A 16,299-nucleotide genomic window follows, 5' to 3' on the forward strand; every position below is an offset into this window, starting at 1 on the left:
ACAGAAAGAGAGAGAGAAAAAGAGAGAGGCACAGAGACACAGGCAGAGGGAGAAGCAGGTTCCATGCAGGGAGCCCGATGTGGGACTCAATCCCAGGTCCCCAGGATCAGGCCCTGGGCCGAAGGTGGCGCTAAACCGCTGAGCCACCAGGGCTGCCCTCTAGGTAATAATATTAATAGAGCACATATTTGAATGTTAAGAGAAAAGGTTTAAAAGTTGTCATCGTAAGAAAACAATTTGTAACTCCATGTGGCGATGGATGTTAACCAGATCCACTGTAGTGGTCATTTCCCAATATATACATAACAGATCATTATGTTGTACACCTGAAAACTAGTATGCTACATATTACTGACATCACAGTAATAGTAAAAAATGCAAAACTGGACACTAAGAACTACAGATGCTGCTGCTGAAATGAAAGAAAGCAAATAAATGGAGATAAAATAATGTTCACAGATCAGAGAGGCCAATATTGTTCTCAGCTCTCCTCAAACTACTTAGATTCTCCACAATTCCTATGCACAAAACCCCAGCAGACTCTTCTATATAAAATGACAAACTGGGGTACCTGGGTGGCTCAGCCAATTAAGCACCCAACTCTTTTGGTCATGTGACATCAAGCCCCGTGTCAGGCTCCGAACTCAGTGAGGAGTCTGCTTGAAATTTTCTCTGTACCATACCCCCCAAAATGCTCCTTCTAAAAAAAAAAAGGCAAACTAATTCTAGAACTCATATAGAAACATAAAGGAAGAAGGCATGCTGCAAACTGAGACAGGCGAAAGCCAGGCTTCTTGTCCCAAACAGGCAGCCGGGCTGTGAATGCAAAGGAAAAGTTCCTGAAGTGCCGTTCCAGGGAGCAAACAAAGACAAGAAGGCAAAACAGCCTTACTGCTGATCAAACCAGCCACAACACGCAGTCTAATCCAGAGTAAAGTCCTGACTCTCCTCAATCCTATGAAAGCTGAGAGATGTGAGGAAGCTGCAGAAGGGGAGCTGGAAGCCAGCACAGGTTGGTTCGTGAGGTTTAAGGAAAAAAACCACTTCTGTTACATGAAAGTACAAGGTGGAGCAGCAAGTGCCAACATAGAAGCTGCAGCAAGTTCTCCAGAAGATCTACCGAGATCATTAACGAAGGTGGATATGCTTAACAGATTTTTCACTATAGATGAAACAGCCTTACTTTGGGAGAATATGCCAGCTAGGACTGTCATACCTAGAAATGAAAAGTCCATGCTTGGCTTCAAAGGTTCAAAGGACAGGCTGACTCTCTTGTTGGGCTAACACAGCTGGTGACTTTATTTTTTTATTTTTTAAAAGATTTTATTTATTTATTCCTGAGAATACAGAAAGGAGAGAAAGAAGCAGAGACACAGGCAGAGGGAGAAGCAGGCACCATGCAATGAGCCCGACACGGGACTCAACCCCGGGACCCCAGGACCACATCCCAGGCCGAAGGCGGCACCAAACCGCTGAGCCACCCGGGCTGCCCAGGTGACTTTATTTTAAGATTTATTTATTTGAGGGCAGCCCCGGTGGCTCAGTGGTTTAGCGTCACCTTCAGCCCAGGGCGTGATCCTGGAGACCTGGAATCGAGTCCCATGTCGGGCTCCCTGCATGGGGCCTGCTTCTCCCTCTGCCTGTGTCTCTGCCTCTATCTCTCTCTCTGTGTTTCTCATGAAAAAAAAAAAAAAAAAAAAGATTTATTTGAGAGAGAGAGGGAGAGAGCATGAGCCGGGGGAGGGGTAGAAGGGAAAGAATTTCCAGTAGATTCCCTGCTGAGCACTGAACATGGATCTGATGCGGGGTTCGATCCCATGACCCTGAGATCATGACCTGAACTGAAACAAACCAAGAATTGGACAAACTGACAGTACCACCCAAGTGCCCCACACCTGGTGACTTTAGGTTGAAGCCAATGCTCACTGACCATTGAGAAAATCCAAGTACCCTTAAGAATTAAACTAAGAGTACTCTGGCTGCATTCTAGAAATGGAACAACAAAGCCAGGATGACAGTAATCTGCTTACAATGTGGTTGACTGAATTTTTCAAACAAGATTATTTATTTGCGAGAGAGCACACGAGTGCTAGTGTAGGGGACAGGGAGGGAGAGAGGGAGAGAGAAGAATCTCAAGCAGACTCTGTGCTGAGCACAGAGCCCAACACAGAGCTCGATCCCTGAGATCATGACCTTAGCTAAAACATAGAGTTGGACACTTAACCAATTGAGCCAACAATGTACCTCAGGTGACTGAATATTTTAAGCCCACTGCTGAGACCTACTGCTTAGAAAAAAAAAAATCCTTTCAAAATATTACTGCTCAACGACAATGCACCTATTCACCCAAGAACTCAGAGATGTACAAGGAGATGAATGTTGTTTTTATGCCTGCTAACACAACATCCATCCTGCAAGCCCACGGATCAAGTAGTAATTTCAACTTTCAAGTCTAATTAAGAAATACACTTTGTAAAGTTATGGCTGCCATAGACAGTGCTTCCTCTATTGGATCTGGGCAAAGTCAACTAAAAACCTTCTGGAAAGGATTCACCATTCCAGATGCCATTAAGAACATTCATGATGCATGGGAAGAGGACAAAATATCCACACAAACAGGAGTTTGGGAGAAGTGGACCCCCACCCTCTTGGATGACTTTGAGGGGGTCAGAACCTCAGGGGAGGAAGTCACTGCAGATGTGGTGTAAACAGTGAGAGAACTAGAATCAGAAATAGAGCCTTGGGCAGCCCTGGTGGCCCAGCAGTTTAGTGCCACCTTCAGCCCAGGGTGTGATCCTGGGGGCCCAGGATGGAGTCCCATGTCGAGCTCCCTGCATGGAGCCTACTTCTCCCTCGCCTGTGTCTCTGCCTCTCTCTCTCTCATGAATAAATAAATAAAATCTTAAAAAAAAAAAAAAAAGAAAGAAAGAAAGAAAGAAAGAAAGCCGAAAGATGGGACCAAATTGCCTCAATCTCAGGATGAAATTTTAATGGATGAGGAGTTGCTTCTTATGGACGAGCAAAGAAAATGGCATCTTGAGGTGGAATCTATTCCTGGTGAAGATGCTGTGGAGACTGTTGAAATGAGAACAAAAGATTTAGATCATCACATAAACTGAGTGGACAAAGCAGTGGCAGGGTGTGAAAGGAATGACTCGTTTTGGAAGAAGTTCTCCTGTGGGTACAATGTTATCAAACAGCATCACCTGCTACAGATAAATCATTTATGAAAGAGTTAATGAGGTAAACCTCATTGGTGTCTCATTTTAGGAAATCACCATGGCCACCCCAGCAACCACCACCCTTGTTAAGTTGGCAGCCATCCCTGCTACTCACATGATGGTTAGGGTTTTTTAGCAATAAAGTTATTTTTTTTTAAAATTTTTATTTATTTATGATAGTCACACAGAGAGAGAGAAAGAGAGGCAGAGACACAGGCAGAGGGAGAAGCAGGCTCCATGCAGGGAGCCCGACGTGGGATTCGATCCCGGGTCTCCAGGATCACACCCTGGGCCAAAGGCAGGCGCTAAACCGCTGCACCACCCAGGGATTCCCGCAATAAAGTTATTTATTTAGTCAGTTAGTTAGTAGGCTCCATGCTGGGCTCATGACCATGATTTCAAGAGTTGGACACTTGGAGACACCTTGATGGCTCAGTATGTTAAGCATCTGACTCTTGGTTTCTGCTCAGGTCATCTCAGGGTTGTAAGATTGAGCTCAGTGTCCAGTTCCATGCTCAGGAGGGAGTTTGCTTAAGATTCCCTCTGTCCTCCACCCCCATACCTTCTCTAAAATCTTTAGGGACACCTGGTGGCTCAGCAGTTGAGGGTCTGTCTTTGGCTCAGGGTGTGATCCTGGGGTCCCAGGATCAAGTCCCATACTGGGCTCCCTGCATGGAGCCTGCTTCTCCCTCTGCCTGTGTCTCTGCCTCTCTCTGTGTGTCTCTCATGAATAAATAAAATCTTAATAAAATAAAATAAAATCTTTAAACAAACAAAAACAAATGAAAGAGTAATGTAATAAGGGCAGGTAGTAATGACTCTAAAGACAAGGAAATGGGTATGAGTGCGGTGTGTGTGTGTGTGTGTGTGTGTGTGTGTGTGTGCAGGGTTTTCTTGAGGAAGCAACATTTGAGAAAAGATCTGAATGGAGGCTTGTTTCCAGCTTTGGGCTATCACAGGTAGAGTCACACACACCTTTGTGTGGACACAAGCTTTCATTTTTCTTGGCTATACCCAGGAGCAGAACAGCTGGAGCATATGGCAGATGTACCATTTCCATCCCCAGCAGTGATGTCAGAGGCTTCCAGTCCTCCCTGGCCTCATCATTGCTTGCTATGGTTAGTTTTCTTACATATTTAGCTGTTCCAGTTGAGTGTCAAGTGGTATTTTACTGTGGTTCAAATTTGTGTTTCCCTAAAGATGGATGCTGTTGGGCATTTTTTCTTGGGCTTATTTGCAGTTGATACATCTTTCCCAAGTTGGGATCTTTTGCTCATTTCTGATTGGTTGTTCTCTTACTGAGGTTTTAGAATTTTTTTATGCATTCTGGATGTAAGTCTTTCATAACACATATGTTTAGCAAATATTTTTTGTGTGTAGCTTATAAATTTTTTTTTTTTTTTTATGATAGTCACACAGAGAGAGAGAGAGAGGGGCAGAAACACAGGCAGAGGGAGAAGCAGGCTCCATGCACTGGGAGCCCGATGTGGGACTCGATCCCGGGTCTCCAGGATCGCGCCCTGGGCCAAAGGCAGGCGCCAAACCGCTGTGCCACCCAGGGATCACTTGTGTGTAGCTTATATTTTCATTTTCTTCACTGTTGTCTTAGGAAGGATAAAAGATTTATTTTTATTTTTATTTTTATTTTTATTTATTTTTTTATTATTTATTTATGATAGTCATACAGAGAGAGAGAGAGGCAGAGACACAGGCAGAGGGAGAAGCAGGCTCCATGCACCGGGAGCCTGACGTGGGATTCGATCCCGGGTCTCCAGGATCGCGCCCTGGGCCAAAGGCAGGCGCAAAACCGCTGCGCCACCCAGGGATCCCAGGATAAAAGATTTTAACTGTAATGAATTTGTCAAAATTTTTTATAGTTTCTGATCTTTATGTCATGTTTAAGAAATTTTTGCCAAACTAATGGCTACTAAGATTTTTTTCAATGCTTTTTACTGAAAGTTTTGTAGTCTTGAATCTTACATTTAGGTGTATAATCTATTTTGCATTAATCTTTTTACAGGCACACATCATGGATACTGTAGGTTTGGTCCCAGACTACTGCAGTAAAGCAAACATTGCAATAAAGCAAGTCAAATGAATTTTTTTGGTTCCCCAGTGTATAAAAAACTTATGCTTATGCTATATTGTCATCTCTAAAGTGTGCAATATCTTAAAAAACAATATATATACTCTAATTTAAAAATATTTTATTGGGGGATCCCTGGGTGGCACAGCGGTTTGGCGCCTGCCTTTGGCCCAGGGTGCGATCCTGGAGACCCGGGATCGAATCCCACGTCGGGCTCCAGGTGCATGGAGCCTGCTTCTCCCTCTGCCTATGTCTCTGCCTCTCTCTCTCTGTATGACTATCATAAATAAATAATAAAAAAAAAGAGTACTAAAAAAATAATAAAAATACTTTATTGTGGGACGCCTCGGTGGCTCAGCAGTTTAGTGCCCACCTTCGGCCCAGGATGTGATCCTGGAAGTCCTGGGATCGAATCCCACATTGGGCTCCCTGCATGGAGCCTGCTTCTCCTTCTGCCTGTGTCTCTGCCTCTCTCTCTCTCTCGGTCTCTCATGAATAAATAAAATCTTTTTTAAAAATTAAAAAAATAAAAAAATAATAAAAATACTTTATGGGGGGCGGGGCACCTGGATAGCTCGGTTGGTTAAGAGTCCAACTCTTTTTTTTTTTTTTTTTTAAGATTTATTTATTTAGAGAGAGAGCACGCACGAATGCCCGGGCAGGCAGAAAGAGGGGGGAGAAAGAACTTCAGCCCAGTTATACTCCCAGCACGGAGTCCACCACTTGATCTCATGACCCTGAGATCATGACTTGAGCCAAAATCAAGAGTCCAAATACTTAATCAACTGAGCCACCCAGGAATCTCACTCTTTTTTTTTTTTTTAATATTTTATTTTTAAGTAATCTCTACACCCAACATAGAACTGGAACTCACAACCCAAGATCAAGAGTCACACTCACACTCCAGTGACTGAGCCAGCCAGGCACCCCTCATTTGTGGCCTCTTTCCTTCCCCAACTGACAACAGAAGCTACAGAAATTCTATTTTACTGAGGGCTCTCAGGGCTTGAAAGGTACCTCACTGAATTTACATGGTTATTACCAGCCAAGGGAAGAAGACAAGCAGGCAGCTACACGTTGAAGGTCATAGGTCAGGGGACAGGCTACTCTGGGCACAGAAATGTGGGCTTCATCAGCACATGGTGAGTGCTTACACCCATGGGACTTGAGAGACTCCCCAGGGAGATGGGCAGGAGACCCAAGGACTGAATCTAGGGCATGGCCTCAATTTAGGAGCCAAAGGAAAGGGTCAGGACAGAAGTCTGGGAGGAAACCGACAGTGTAAAGTTACAAGTGCAAGAGCAGCACAGATTTCAGGTTTCAGAATGGGGGGCTGGCACCAAGTGCCAAGAGGTGAGGACAGAAAGGCCATGCAGGGCCTAAAGAGGAGCCAGGAAAAACTGGTCAGAGATACAAGATGGCAGAGTCTGGTTCAACATGTCAAAAAAATTACATGCATGTGTTTACCTCATTATTACTGTCCAAAGGCTAAAGAATCACTAACTTAACTGAGGATCTTCTCTGTGCCAGGCACTGTCCTCATTGCTTCTCTTTTGTAATTTTTTAAATCCCCACAAGGACCCCATGGGACCAACACCATGAGTGAAACTGGAACTATCACATGTGAATTCACAATTTTAGAAGGAACATTGTTAAAAAAAAAATGCCTGACCATCCCATTTATACTTGTACCAAAAAGAATAAAATACCTATAATAAATTTAACCAAGGGGATCCCTGGGTGGCTCAGCGGTTTGGCGCCTGCCTTCGGCCTAGGACGTGATCCTGGAGCCCTGGGATCGAGTCCCGCATCGGGCTCCCTGTATGGAGCCTGCTTCTCCCTCTGCCTGTGTCTCTGCCTCTTGCTCTCTCTCTGTGTCTCTCATGAATAAATAAATAGAAACATTTAAAAACAATAATAAATAAATAAATTTAACCAAAGAGGGAAATACCTGTACTCTGAAAACTATAAAACATGGATGAAAGAAACTGAAGACAACACAAACAAATGGAAAGACACACCATGTTCATGGAAGAATATTGTTAAAAAATCCATACTATCCACAGAAGTCTACACATTCAATGCAATCCCTATCAATATACCAAAAGCATTTTTCACAGAACTAAAACAAATCATCCTAAAATTTGTATGGAAGCACTAAAGATCTGTAACAGCTAGCCAAAGCAATCTTGAGAAAGAAGAACAAAGCTTGAGGCATCACTATCTGAGACTTCAAACTATATTACAAAGCTATAGAGATCAAAATGGTATGGTATGGCACATAAAGAGATATACGTAGACCAATGGAACAGGATAGAGATCCCAGAAATAAACCCACACCTATATGATCAATTAATCTACAACAAAGGAGGCAAGGATATACAATGGGTAAAAGACAGACTTTTTAATAAATAGTGTTGGCAAAACTGAAGAGCTCCATACAAAAGAAAGACACTGCACTGCTTTCTTACACCATTTACAAAAATAAACTTGAAATGCATTAAAGATCTAAACCTGACACCCGAAACCATAGAAATCCTAAAAGGAAACAAAGACAGTCATCACTTGGACAGCACCCTTAGTAACATATTCATGTCTCCAGAGGAAGAGGAAAGCTAAAATATAAACTACTGGCTCTACACCAAAGTAAAAAAGCTTTTTCACAGCAAAGGATATTATCAACAAAACAAAAAGGCAACCCAGTAAATGGGAGGAGATATTTAAAGTTATATATCTGATAAGGGGTGAATATCCATAATATATATTGAACTTACAAGTCAACAGCAAAAAAACAATCCAATTAAAACATGGGTAGAGGACCTAACAGACATTTTCCAAACATGACCTACAGATAGCCAAGAGACACAAGAACAGATGCTCAACATCATTAATTGTCAGGGAAATGCAAACCAAAACCTAAACCAGATGGGGCATCTGTGGGGCTCAGTTGGTTAAGCAGCTGCCTTTGGCCAATGTCATGATCTCAGGGTCCTGGGATAAAGCCCTGCGCTGGCTCCTTGCTCAGTGGAGAGTCTGATTCTCCCTCTCCCTCTGCTGCTCCCTCCCCCTCTCTCAAATAAACAGAATCTTTTAAAACAAAACCTCAATGAGATATCACCCCACACCTATCAGAATGGTTAGTTATCAAAAAGACCAGAAATAACTGTTGGTGAGGATGTGGAGAAAGGAAAGCCCTCTTACACTGTTGGTGGGAATGCAAATTGGAGCAGCCACTGTGGTAAACAGTATGGAGGTTCCAGAAAAAAATAAAAATAGAACTACCATAGGATCCACTAATTCCATTCCTGAGTATTTACCCAAAGAAAATGAAAATACTAATTTCAAAAGATATATGCACCCCTACGCTTATTGTAGCATTATTTACAATAGCCAAGATACAGAGGCAACTCAAGTAATCATTTGTCCATATCCTGATGAATACAGAAGTGGTGTGTGTACACACACACACACACACACACACGAGAATATTACTCAGCCAGAAAAAAGGAGGCAATCTTGGGGCACCTGGCTGGCTCAGTCAGTAGAGCATGCAATTTTTCTTCTCTGAGTTCAAGCCCCATACTGGGCACAGAGCTTACTTTAAGAACAATATAAAATAGAGATGCCTGGGTGGCTCAGCAGTTGAGTATCTGTATTCAGTTCAGGGTGTGATCCTGGGGTCCTGGGATCGAGTCCCAACATCAGGCTCCCCGTGGGGAGCCTGCTTCTCTCTCTGCCTATGTCTCTGTCTCTCATGAATAAATAAATAAAATCTTATTTATTATATTTATGTAATAAATAAAATGTTTTTATATTTTATATATTAAATTCACCTAAAAAATATATAATTATATAAATAAAATCTTATTTATATTTATGTAAAATATATTTTTATATATCAAATAAATTTATCTAATATGTTAATTATAAATAAAATCTTATTTATTGTATTTTTGTAATAAAATATGTAAATAAAATATATATTTTATATTTTATATATTAAATAAATTTATAAAATAGAAATTATTATATATTTATTATAAATAAAATAAAATTTAGGATGCTTGAGCCACCCAGGCGTCCTAAATAAAATCTTTAAAAAAAAAAAAAAAAGAGCCTGATTTATGGCCCCCATGTACACATTGTCCATCTGCTCTGTGAGTAGACTAAAAGAAAACCATCTTGTCCTTGAGGTATCAACCAACACTCCTATTCTCTACATTCCCTTATGATAAAACTCGTGATTCCTGCGTATATCTTCATCTATAATCTTTTGAGCTTTTACAAGATGTAAAAACTATATTATGCTGTAAAAGCCTTTCAATCCCTGGAGTGCTTTCTTCCCTGTGAAGATGTGTTTCCCGGGTGGCTGTTCTAACTTGAACTCAAATAAAACTCTCTTTTTTAGAGATTCTTTTTTTTTTTTTTTAGATTTACTTATTTATTTTTTTTAGATTTACTTATTTATTTGAGGGCAGAGTGCTCAATCTCATGACTCTGAGATCATGACCTGAGCTGAAACAAAGAGCCGAATGCTTAAACTACTAGGTCTTCCAGGCACTCCTACTTTTAGAGATTCTAAAAGATTTGTTCTTTTTTGTATCAACAACTATACTTCAATTAAAAGAAACAAACAAGCAAATACACAGAACCTAACACTCTTTACTAAAAGAACCTCAGGGCAGCCTGGGTGGCTCAGTGGCTTAGCGCCACCTTTGGCCAAGGGTGTGATCCTGGAGTCCCAGGATTGAGTCCCACGTCGGGCTCCCTTGCACAGAGCCTGCTTCTCCCTCAGCCTGTGTCTCTGCCTCTCTCTCTCTGTCACTCATGAATAAATAAATAAAATATATATTAAAAAAAAACCCTCAGCAAAGTAGGGGGGGAATTCAGTTTTGAGCTGTTAAATAATTAAATAATTACCACTGTTAGAACCAATGATGTCTGAGGAAAAAAAAAAGGGCACACTGACAAATGATACATAAGCTAGCTATGATACCAACATGGGCGGACATGGTAAAAGATGTGCAACTGCCAAGTCCACGGGAGGGAAGTGCAGACAAGGCTGTGCTGTTCCTTCTGCACCTTCCCTCTGTCTAGGAACTGAGAAGCAGAAGCAGGACTGCCTTCGGGAACAGGCACACTTAACCCAAAACCAGGGTGACTGGCAAGCAGCAGAAACACATCCAGCAGAACCAGGGCCCATGGCAAGGTCCAGCGCCCACCCTGCCAGGCCCTGTCCAAGCGCTCAACTCACATTACCTGACACACTCTCACAATTAGATGGGGAGTATCTAGGACACTGAAAGCCAGGGTCACACAGCTAGGATGGGGCAGAGATGGCATCTGGGCCAACGCTCCTAAGACTCTGCTCAAGGCCACAGAACCCAGACAAGAAGACCCAACAGAGCAGGAAGCCTGCCCAACATGCAGTGCATGGTCTTCTAAGCCGCACTTCAACCAGGCCAAAATCACTTTCCACCAGCTCCTCACCATTCCCTGGGAAAAGTGCTGAATACAATGAACTCCACAGCCAAATATGTAGGTGAAGCTGTCTCAGCTCCCACTCAAAGCTTAAGAATTCTACATACACCGAACCTTGGGACAATATTCTATACTCAACAAATGCTGTCCACTTCAACTTACACAGTGATGTATGTCAATTATTTGTCAATAAAACTGGGGAAAAAAAACTGAACTTCAAATTGATCTTCATTCCTTAAACAAAAATTAACTAAAAAGAATCAAAATGGGTTATGTCAAGTGTAAAACATGACCTATGGACTTTATTAGAAAACATAAGAGCAGGGTTCCTGGCTGGCTTGGTTTGGGGAAACCTGCAACTCTTGGTCTCAGGGTTGTAAGTTCAACCCTCACATTGGGTGGAGAGAGGACTTAAAAATAATATCTTCAAAAAAAAAAAAAAAAAAAAAAGGAAAGAAAATAAAGGAGAAAGTTTATAGAACCTAGTACTAGAAAACATTTTTTACACAGGAGATATATATATATATATATATATATATATATATATATATATATATCATAAACGGTAAAAAAAAATAAATCAATACACCGGACTTCATTAAAATGAGAAGCATGCTCTGTGGAAGATTTTACGAAGAGATTTAAAAAGCTACAGAGTAGGAGAAAATATTTGCAAATGAGAAATTCAACAAAGGTTTTCTATGTAGAATATGCAAAGAAATCTCAAAATGCAAAGGTAAAAAAACAAACAATCCAATTAGAAAATGGGCAAGAGATGTACCCACCAGAGGCTGTCCACAAGGTACACACACGTCAAAGAGGCTCCACATCATCAGCCACCAGAAAATGTAAATTCAAACAACAGTCTCACCACACACCTGCAAGGATGGCTAAGACAACTAGAAACCAGACTGCAGAGAAAGCAGCACTCACACACTGCTGTGGGAATGTGAAAGGTACAGTCTGGAAATTTCACAGTCTTATTAAATCTTAAAAAAAAAAAAAAAGTAGACAACCCAGCAAATGCAAGTTGGCATTTACCTCAGAGTAACAAAAATGTATGTCCACATAAAGACTGCACATGAACATTCCCAGCAGCTCTATGTGCAATAGCCAAAAACTGCAATTGACTACCCCAATGTCTCCTTGCAAGTTAAACCACCCACAGTCCATCCACACAGTAAAATACAACCGGGCAACACATGCGGACAGGCTGTTGATGCCTGCAGTAGTTCAGATGGAGTGAAAAAAAAGCCAATGTCTAATGGTCACATACTGAATGATCCCATACACATTATCAAGATAGCAAAATGATATAGGCAGAGTATGAGCCACACAGGGGAGAGCAGTCTTCCCTGGTGTGATGGAGTGGTTCTGAGTCCCAACTGTGGCTATAGGTACACCAGTGTATAAATGGGGCAAAACATCAGAGAGTCACATGCACATAAACTGGTGAAATCTGAATAAGGAGTGTAGTGAACAGTAGTTCTCCAATGCCAATTCCCTGGTTATGAAAATGGCCACACTACAGGTGTATAAAATGAGACAAGGGTCTCTCTGCACTACTTCACAACTTCCTGTGAGTGAATCTATAATTATCTCAAAACAGTTAATCTTAAAAAAAAAAGGAATCACAAAAGGCAAGTGTGTTTAAAAATCTTGTTACTCATTATCTAGAAGCTGTTAATATTTACTTGCAAAGGCTAATCTGATGACAAGTTTGCTCTGCACGTCATTTGAAAAGAATAAAATCCTAATTCTATCCAAGTTCATTTACATTTCTGACAGCATGATTCTGATTTTATTTTATTTTTTTTTTATTTTTATTTTTTTGATTTTATTTTTAAAATTATTTTAAGTTTCATTTTAGGGGCGTCTGGGTGGCTCAGTCAATTAAGCAGATGACTCTGGGTTTTAGCTCAGGTCACAATCTCATGGTTGTGGATTGAGCCATGGTCTGGGTTCTGTGCTCAGTGCAGAGTCAGCTTCGGATTCACTCTCCCTCTTCCTCCTCAAATACATAAATAAACCCTTAAAACAACCAAACAAAGTTTTATTTTAAGTCATCTCTGTGCCTCATGTAGAACTCAAACTTATATCCCTGAGCTTAAGAGTGGCATGCTCTCCCGAATGAGCCCACCAGGCACCCCAACCCCCAAAAAACAACTCTGGCATTGGGAAGTTTCACTAGGAGAAAAGTGCGGGGCAACAACATTTCCTAGAACTCACACATGATAGGGAGGGGACACACTGAAATGGCAGTGAGACACCAAGACACAAGTCGTACACATGCCCACAGACTAGATATGATGCACATGACATCCACTGTGAGCTCTCAATCTGTATTTGTTGAAGATACTAAATGAAAAAGGAAAGTTTATTTGGTGGCAGAGACACGAAAACATTGAACCTCACTAGTTGACACTGAGGCTGGAAACAAATCCCTATAAAGTGGCCCTTCCCTTCTTCCCCCACTGATATTGCTCAAAGCTGGCAAGGACATGATAAAACTGGGCATCTGCACTGGCAGCATATGAACCAAGGAAGATCTTTTGGAAACCACGCTGGCAACGTGAACCAGGAGCCTGACCTGCAACCCCATAAAGTGAACAGAAGACCTGAGGGGGCTGTTAGGGAGAAGTGGCCACACCCTTCCTTGAGCAGGTAAGGAAAACAAGGTGTGTTGTATGAATGAAGACTGGTGTCACCCAGCCCTTCCTCTGCTGCAGTGTGAGCTGCCTCCTTCACTGTGTTTCTCTCAATACTTTCTGCTGACTGTCCAATCAAGTGTTTACCTGTTCCCACGTGTTAAACGTAGGAGCCTGACAATTGTGGGTCTGGGAGGTATTGCAAATGGTTAAGCCACCAGCACAAACAGAAATGAGATGGTGGGGTTACAAGGTGACCCCCACTAGCCCAGGGCCGGCCAAAGCAGCAGCACCTGTCAACAGGTGTACACAGGAGGCAGTGAGGGCTGGAGGAGGCCCCGCAGGTAGGAGTGCACAGTCCCTTGCACACCACCTCCTGAAGCTCCTCCAGCTCCCTCCCTAACACATCCGTGCCTAGGGACATCCTGTGATGCGGAGCCATCACCTACCATCAAAACACATCTGCCTCTCCATTCTGCAGGTTACACCTACCTTTCCTCAAGTGGGAAACTCAATAAAATCGAATGCGGTTTTCTCTCCTCTACGGAGGAGCCCCCGTACCCCCCAACGGCGACCCTCCACCGTCAGGTCGAAGCACGCGGGGCTCCGGGGTCCCGGGCAGCGCAGACCTGCCCACAAGTCAGAACCATCGCGGGGGCTCATCTCCAGGCTGCACGTGCACCTGCCCTCAAGTCCCCGGGGGCGGGGGCAAAGGTCAGGATGAGGGAAGGACTCGCTGTGCCCGCTTACACAGGGCCCCGGGGACAGAACTCCGGGGAACGAGTACCTCAAGGGCGTCGTCCCGAAAGACGGAAAACAACCCCCGTCTCCGAGCTGGGACGCCACCCAGGACGGACTGGCAAGTGTTCAGGGAAGGCCGACGGCGGCCCAGGATGGGCAAGGAAAGTAACCTGTTACTCGGAACCAAAGCCCAGGACACCCGTCCTTTTGGGGCGGCCGCGGCCCGAGACTCCCGCGGCCGCCGCTGCCGGTCGCCCCCCGATAACCTCGACCTGCCCCCGGGGGTCCGCTAGCCCGCGGACTCGGGAGGCTACCGCCGCAGGTGAGGTCGGTGGTCGCGCCCCCAGGCCCACACCCGGGAGGCGGGCAGGGCCGTGCCGAGGGGCCACGCGCACTCACCGTTCGCTGTCCCGGGCGCCTGCGGGGCCGTCCTTTCTCCGGACCGAGTTCGCAGGCCCCGCCGCCCCGCCGCCGCTTGCGGTCGCTAGCCGGCCCCCGGCGCCGCGGCCGCCTCCGGCCCCATGGCCGCCCCCCGCCCCACGGCCGCCGGGACCGCGGCGCCGGCCCGCCGAGCAGCAATGCAGCCAGTGCGCACGCGCGTCCCGCCCCACGCATGCGCCCCGCCTGCGCCCCGCCTCGCGCAAGCGCCCCGCTCCGCACATGCGCCGCGCCCCAGGCACATGGATCCGCCCGCAAGAACCTGGGGCGGGAGGCTGGGGCCCAGGGGGCCCGGGAGCGGGGATAAGGGGCAGGAGTTTCGCGGCAGGTTCTCTGCTGCCGCGACTCCGAAGGCGGCCGCCGAGAACCTTGGTCCGCACTCACCCCGCGAGTTGGAGGCGCGTCCGTGGATCCGCCCCCTGCCCCTGCCCCCGTCTGTCCCCGCTCGCCTGCATCGCGGGCCGGGTGTGCTGGCTCCGGGTCCCCTCGAGTGGCGGCAGCACCCGCTTAGGATTCCACAACCGACGGGCTGTGAATCTGCTTAGAAGGCACCACCACAGGGGCGCTGCGCCTTGGATGTCAAAGGGGGCCCCTCCAGATGACCTGCCACCCCCTCCCCAGAGGACCCAGAGAGGAGAGAGGAAAGGGACCAGGGACATGGTGCCCACTTTATAGCTTCCGGGCGGGCCGCAGGCTGCCCCAGGCCACGAAGCAGTCGAGTGTCCCAACAGGGTGCCAGGCTCCTGGGACAGGGCACTGTTGGGCGGTGCCCACCGTTGTTCCCCCGTACACTCAGGTTCCCCCCACCCTGTGTAGAGCGGCGCCCTCTGCAGCAGCCTGGCTGCCGCGTTTCCACTGCCCCGATACCTGCTGTGGTCAGTCTTCTCGGGTGGGGTCTCCCGGCCCTGTGTCCAGAGACTTGAAACACAGATGGGCAGAAGACAGGACATGTCTTAGTGCTGTCCTGGGACCACTGTTCAGTGGGTCACCAAGAGTGAGTAGAAAGGGGGGCAAGGCTGTCAGGACTTTGGGGGGATTTCTCAACCTCTGGGGATTTCTCAACTTCCCCGTCTGGTTATTTTGGAAACCCAACCACTTCTCTAAAGTGACAGCCAGCCACACCCACCGAAGCCTTTTGAGCTGTGTATTTTGGATATGATCATGAACAGAATAACACAAATGCTTGATCCAGCACTTAACCATGTTCCAGGCACTGGGCCAAACCTCCCAAGATCCTTCTAGAGCAGGAAGTCTAAAGAGAAGGCATCAAGGCAGGAAAGCCTGTCTCCTAAGTAGCCAAGGTCACACAGCAGGCTGCTTCCTGTGTGCCTCTGTCTAAAGGGAACTTGTGCAGGTGTGGTAGTAACAGAAAGCCTCCTTCCACCCTAGACCTCAAGACTTCAGGCAGGAGTGCTTCCCCATTTCAGAGATGAGAACACAGGGCTTCCTCAGCTGAGCAGATTGTGCAATTTCTCCCAGCAGGCTCTGGTCCCACCCAGATCCCCAAGGGCTGACCAGCAATAATAGAAGCCAATGCTGGGAAGGGTTCCTTCAGGCATCCAGAAGGTTCCTAGAGGAGGTGTTGCTTAAACTGAGTCCAAAGGCGGAGTAGGAATAAGCCAGACTTGGTGGGGAGAGGGCAGGGCCAGCAGCAGGGACAAAGGCCAGTGTGGGGGATGGGTGC

At 45.3% G+C, this 16,299-nt stretch overlaps 1 protein-coding gene across 3 annotated transcripts in view; it reads right to left on the minus strand.

Moving 5' to 3' along the window:
* Positions 1-15,630, minus strand: part of NADK (NAD kinase) — a 29,757-nt gene extending 14,127 nt beyond the window's left edge. The window contains exon 1 of one of the 3 annotated variants that reach the window (XM_041770970.1): positions 15,483-15,630. In XM_041770970.1, the coding sequence (XP_041626904.1) occupies positions 15,483-15,565 (83 nt within the window). In that variant the 5' untranslated portion in view covers positions 15,566-15,630. Of the gene's footprint in view, positions 1-14,576; positions 14,773-15,482 lie in introns of those variants that run through there. The other 2 variants (XM_041770969.1, XM_041770968.1) reach the window with 2 other exon arrangements.
* Between the last annotated feature and the right edge of the window lie 669 nt (positions 15,631-16,299).

The sequence above is a fragment of the Vulpes lagopus genome, chromosome 10, assembly GCF_018345385.1.
Source record: "Vulpes lagopus strain Blue_001 chromosome 10, ASM1834538v1, whole genome shotgun sequence".
In the NCBI taxonomy this organism is placed as follows: domain Eukaryota; kingdom Metazoa; phylum Chordata; class Mammalia; order Carnivora; family Canidae; genus Vulpes; species Vulpes lagopus.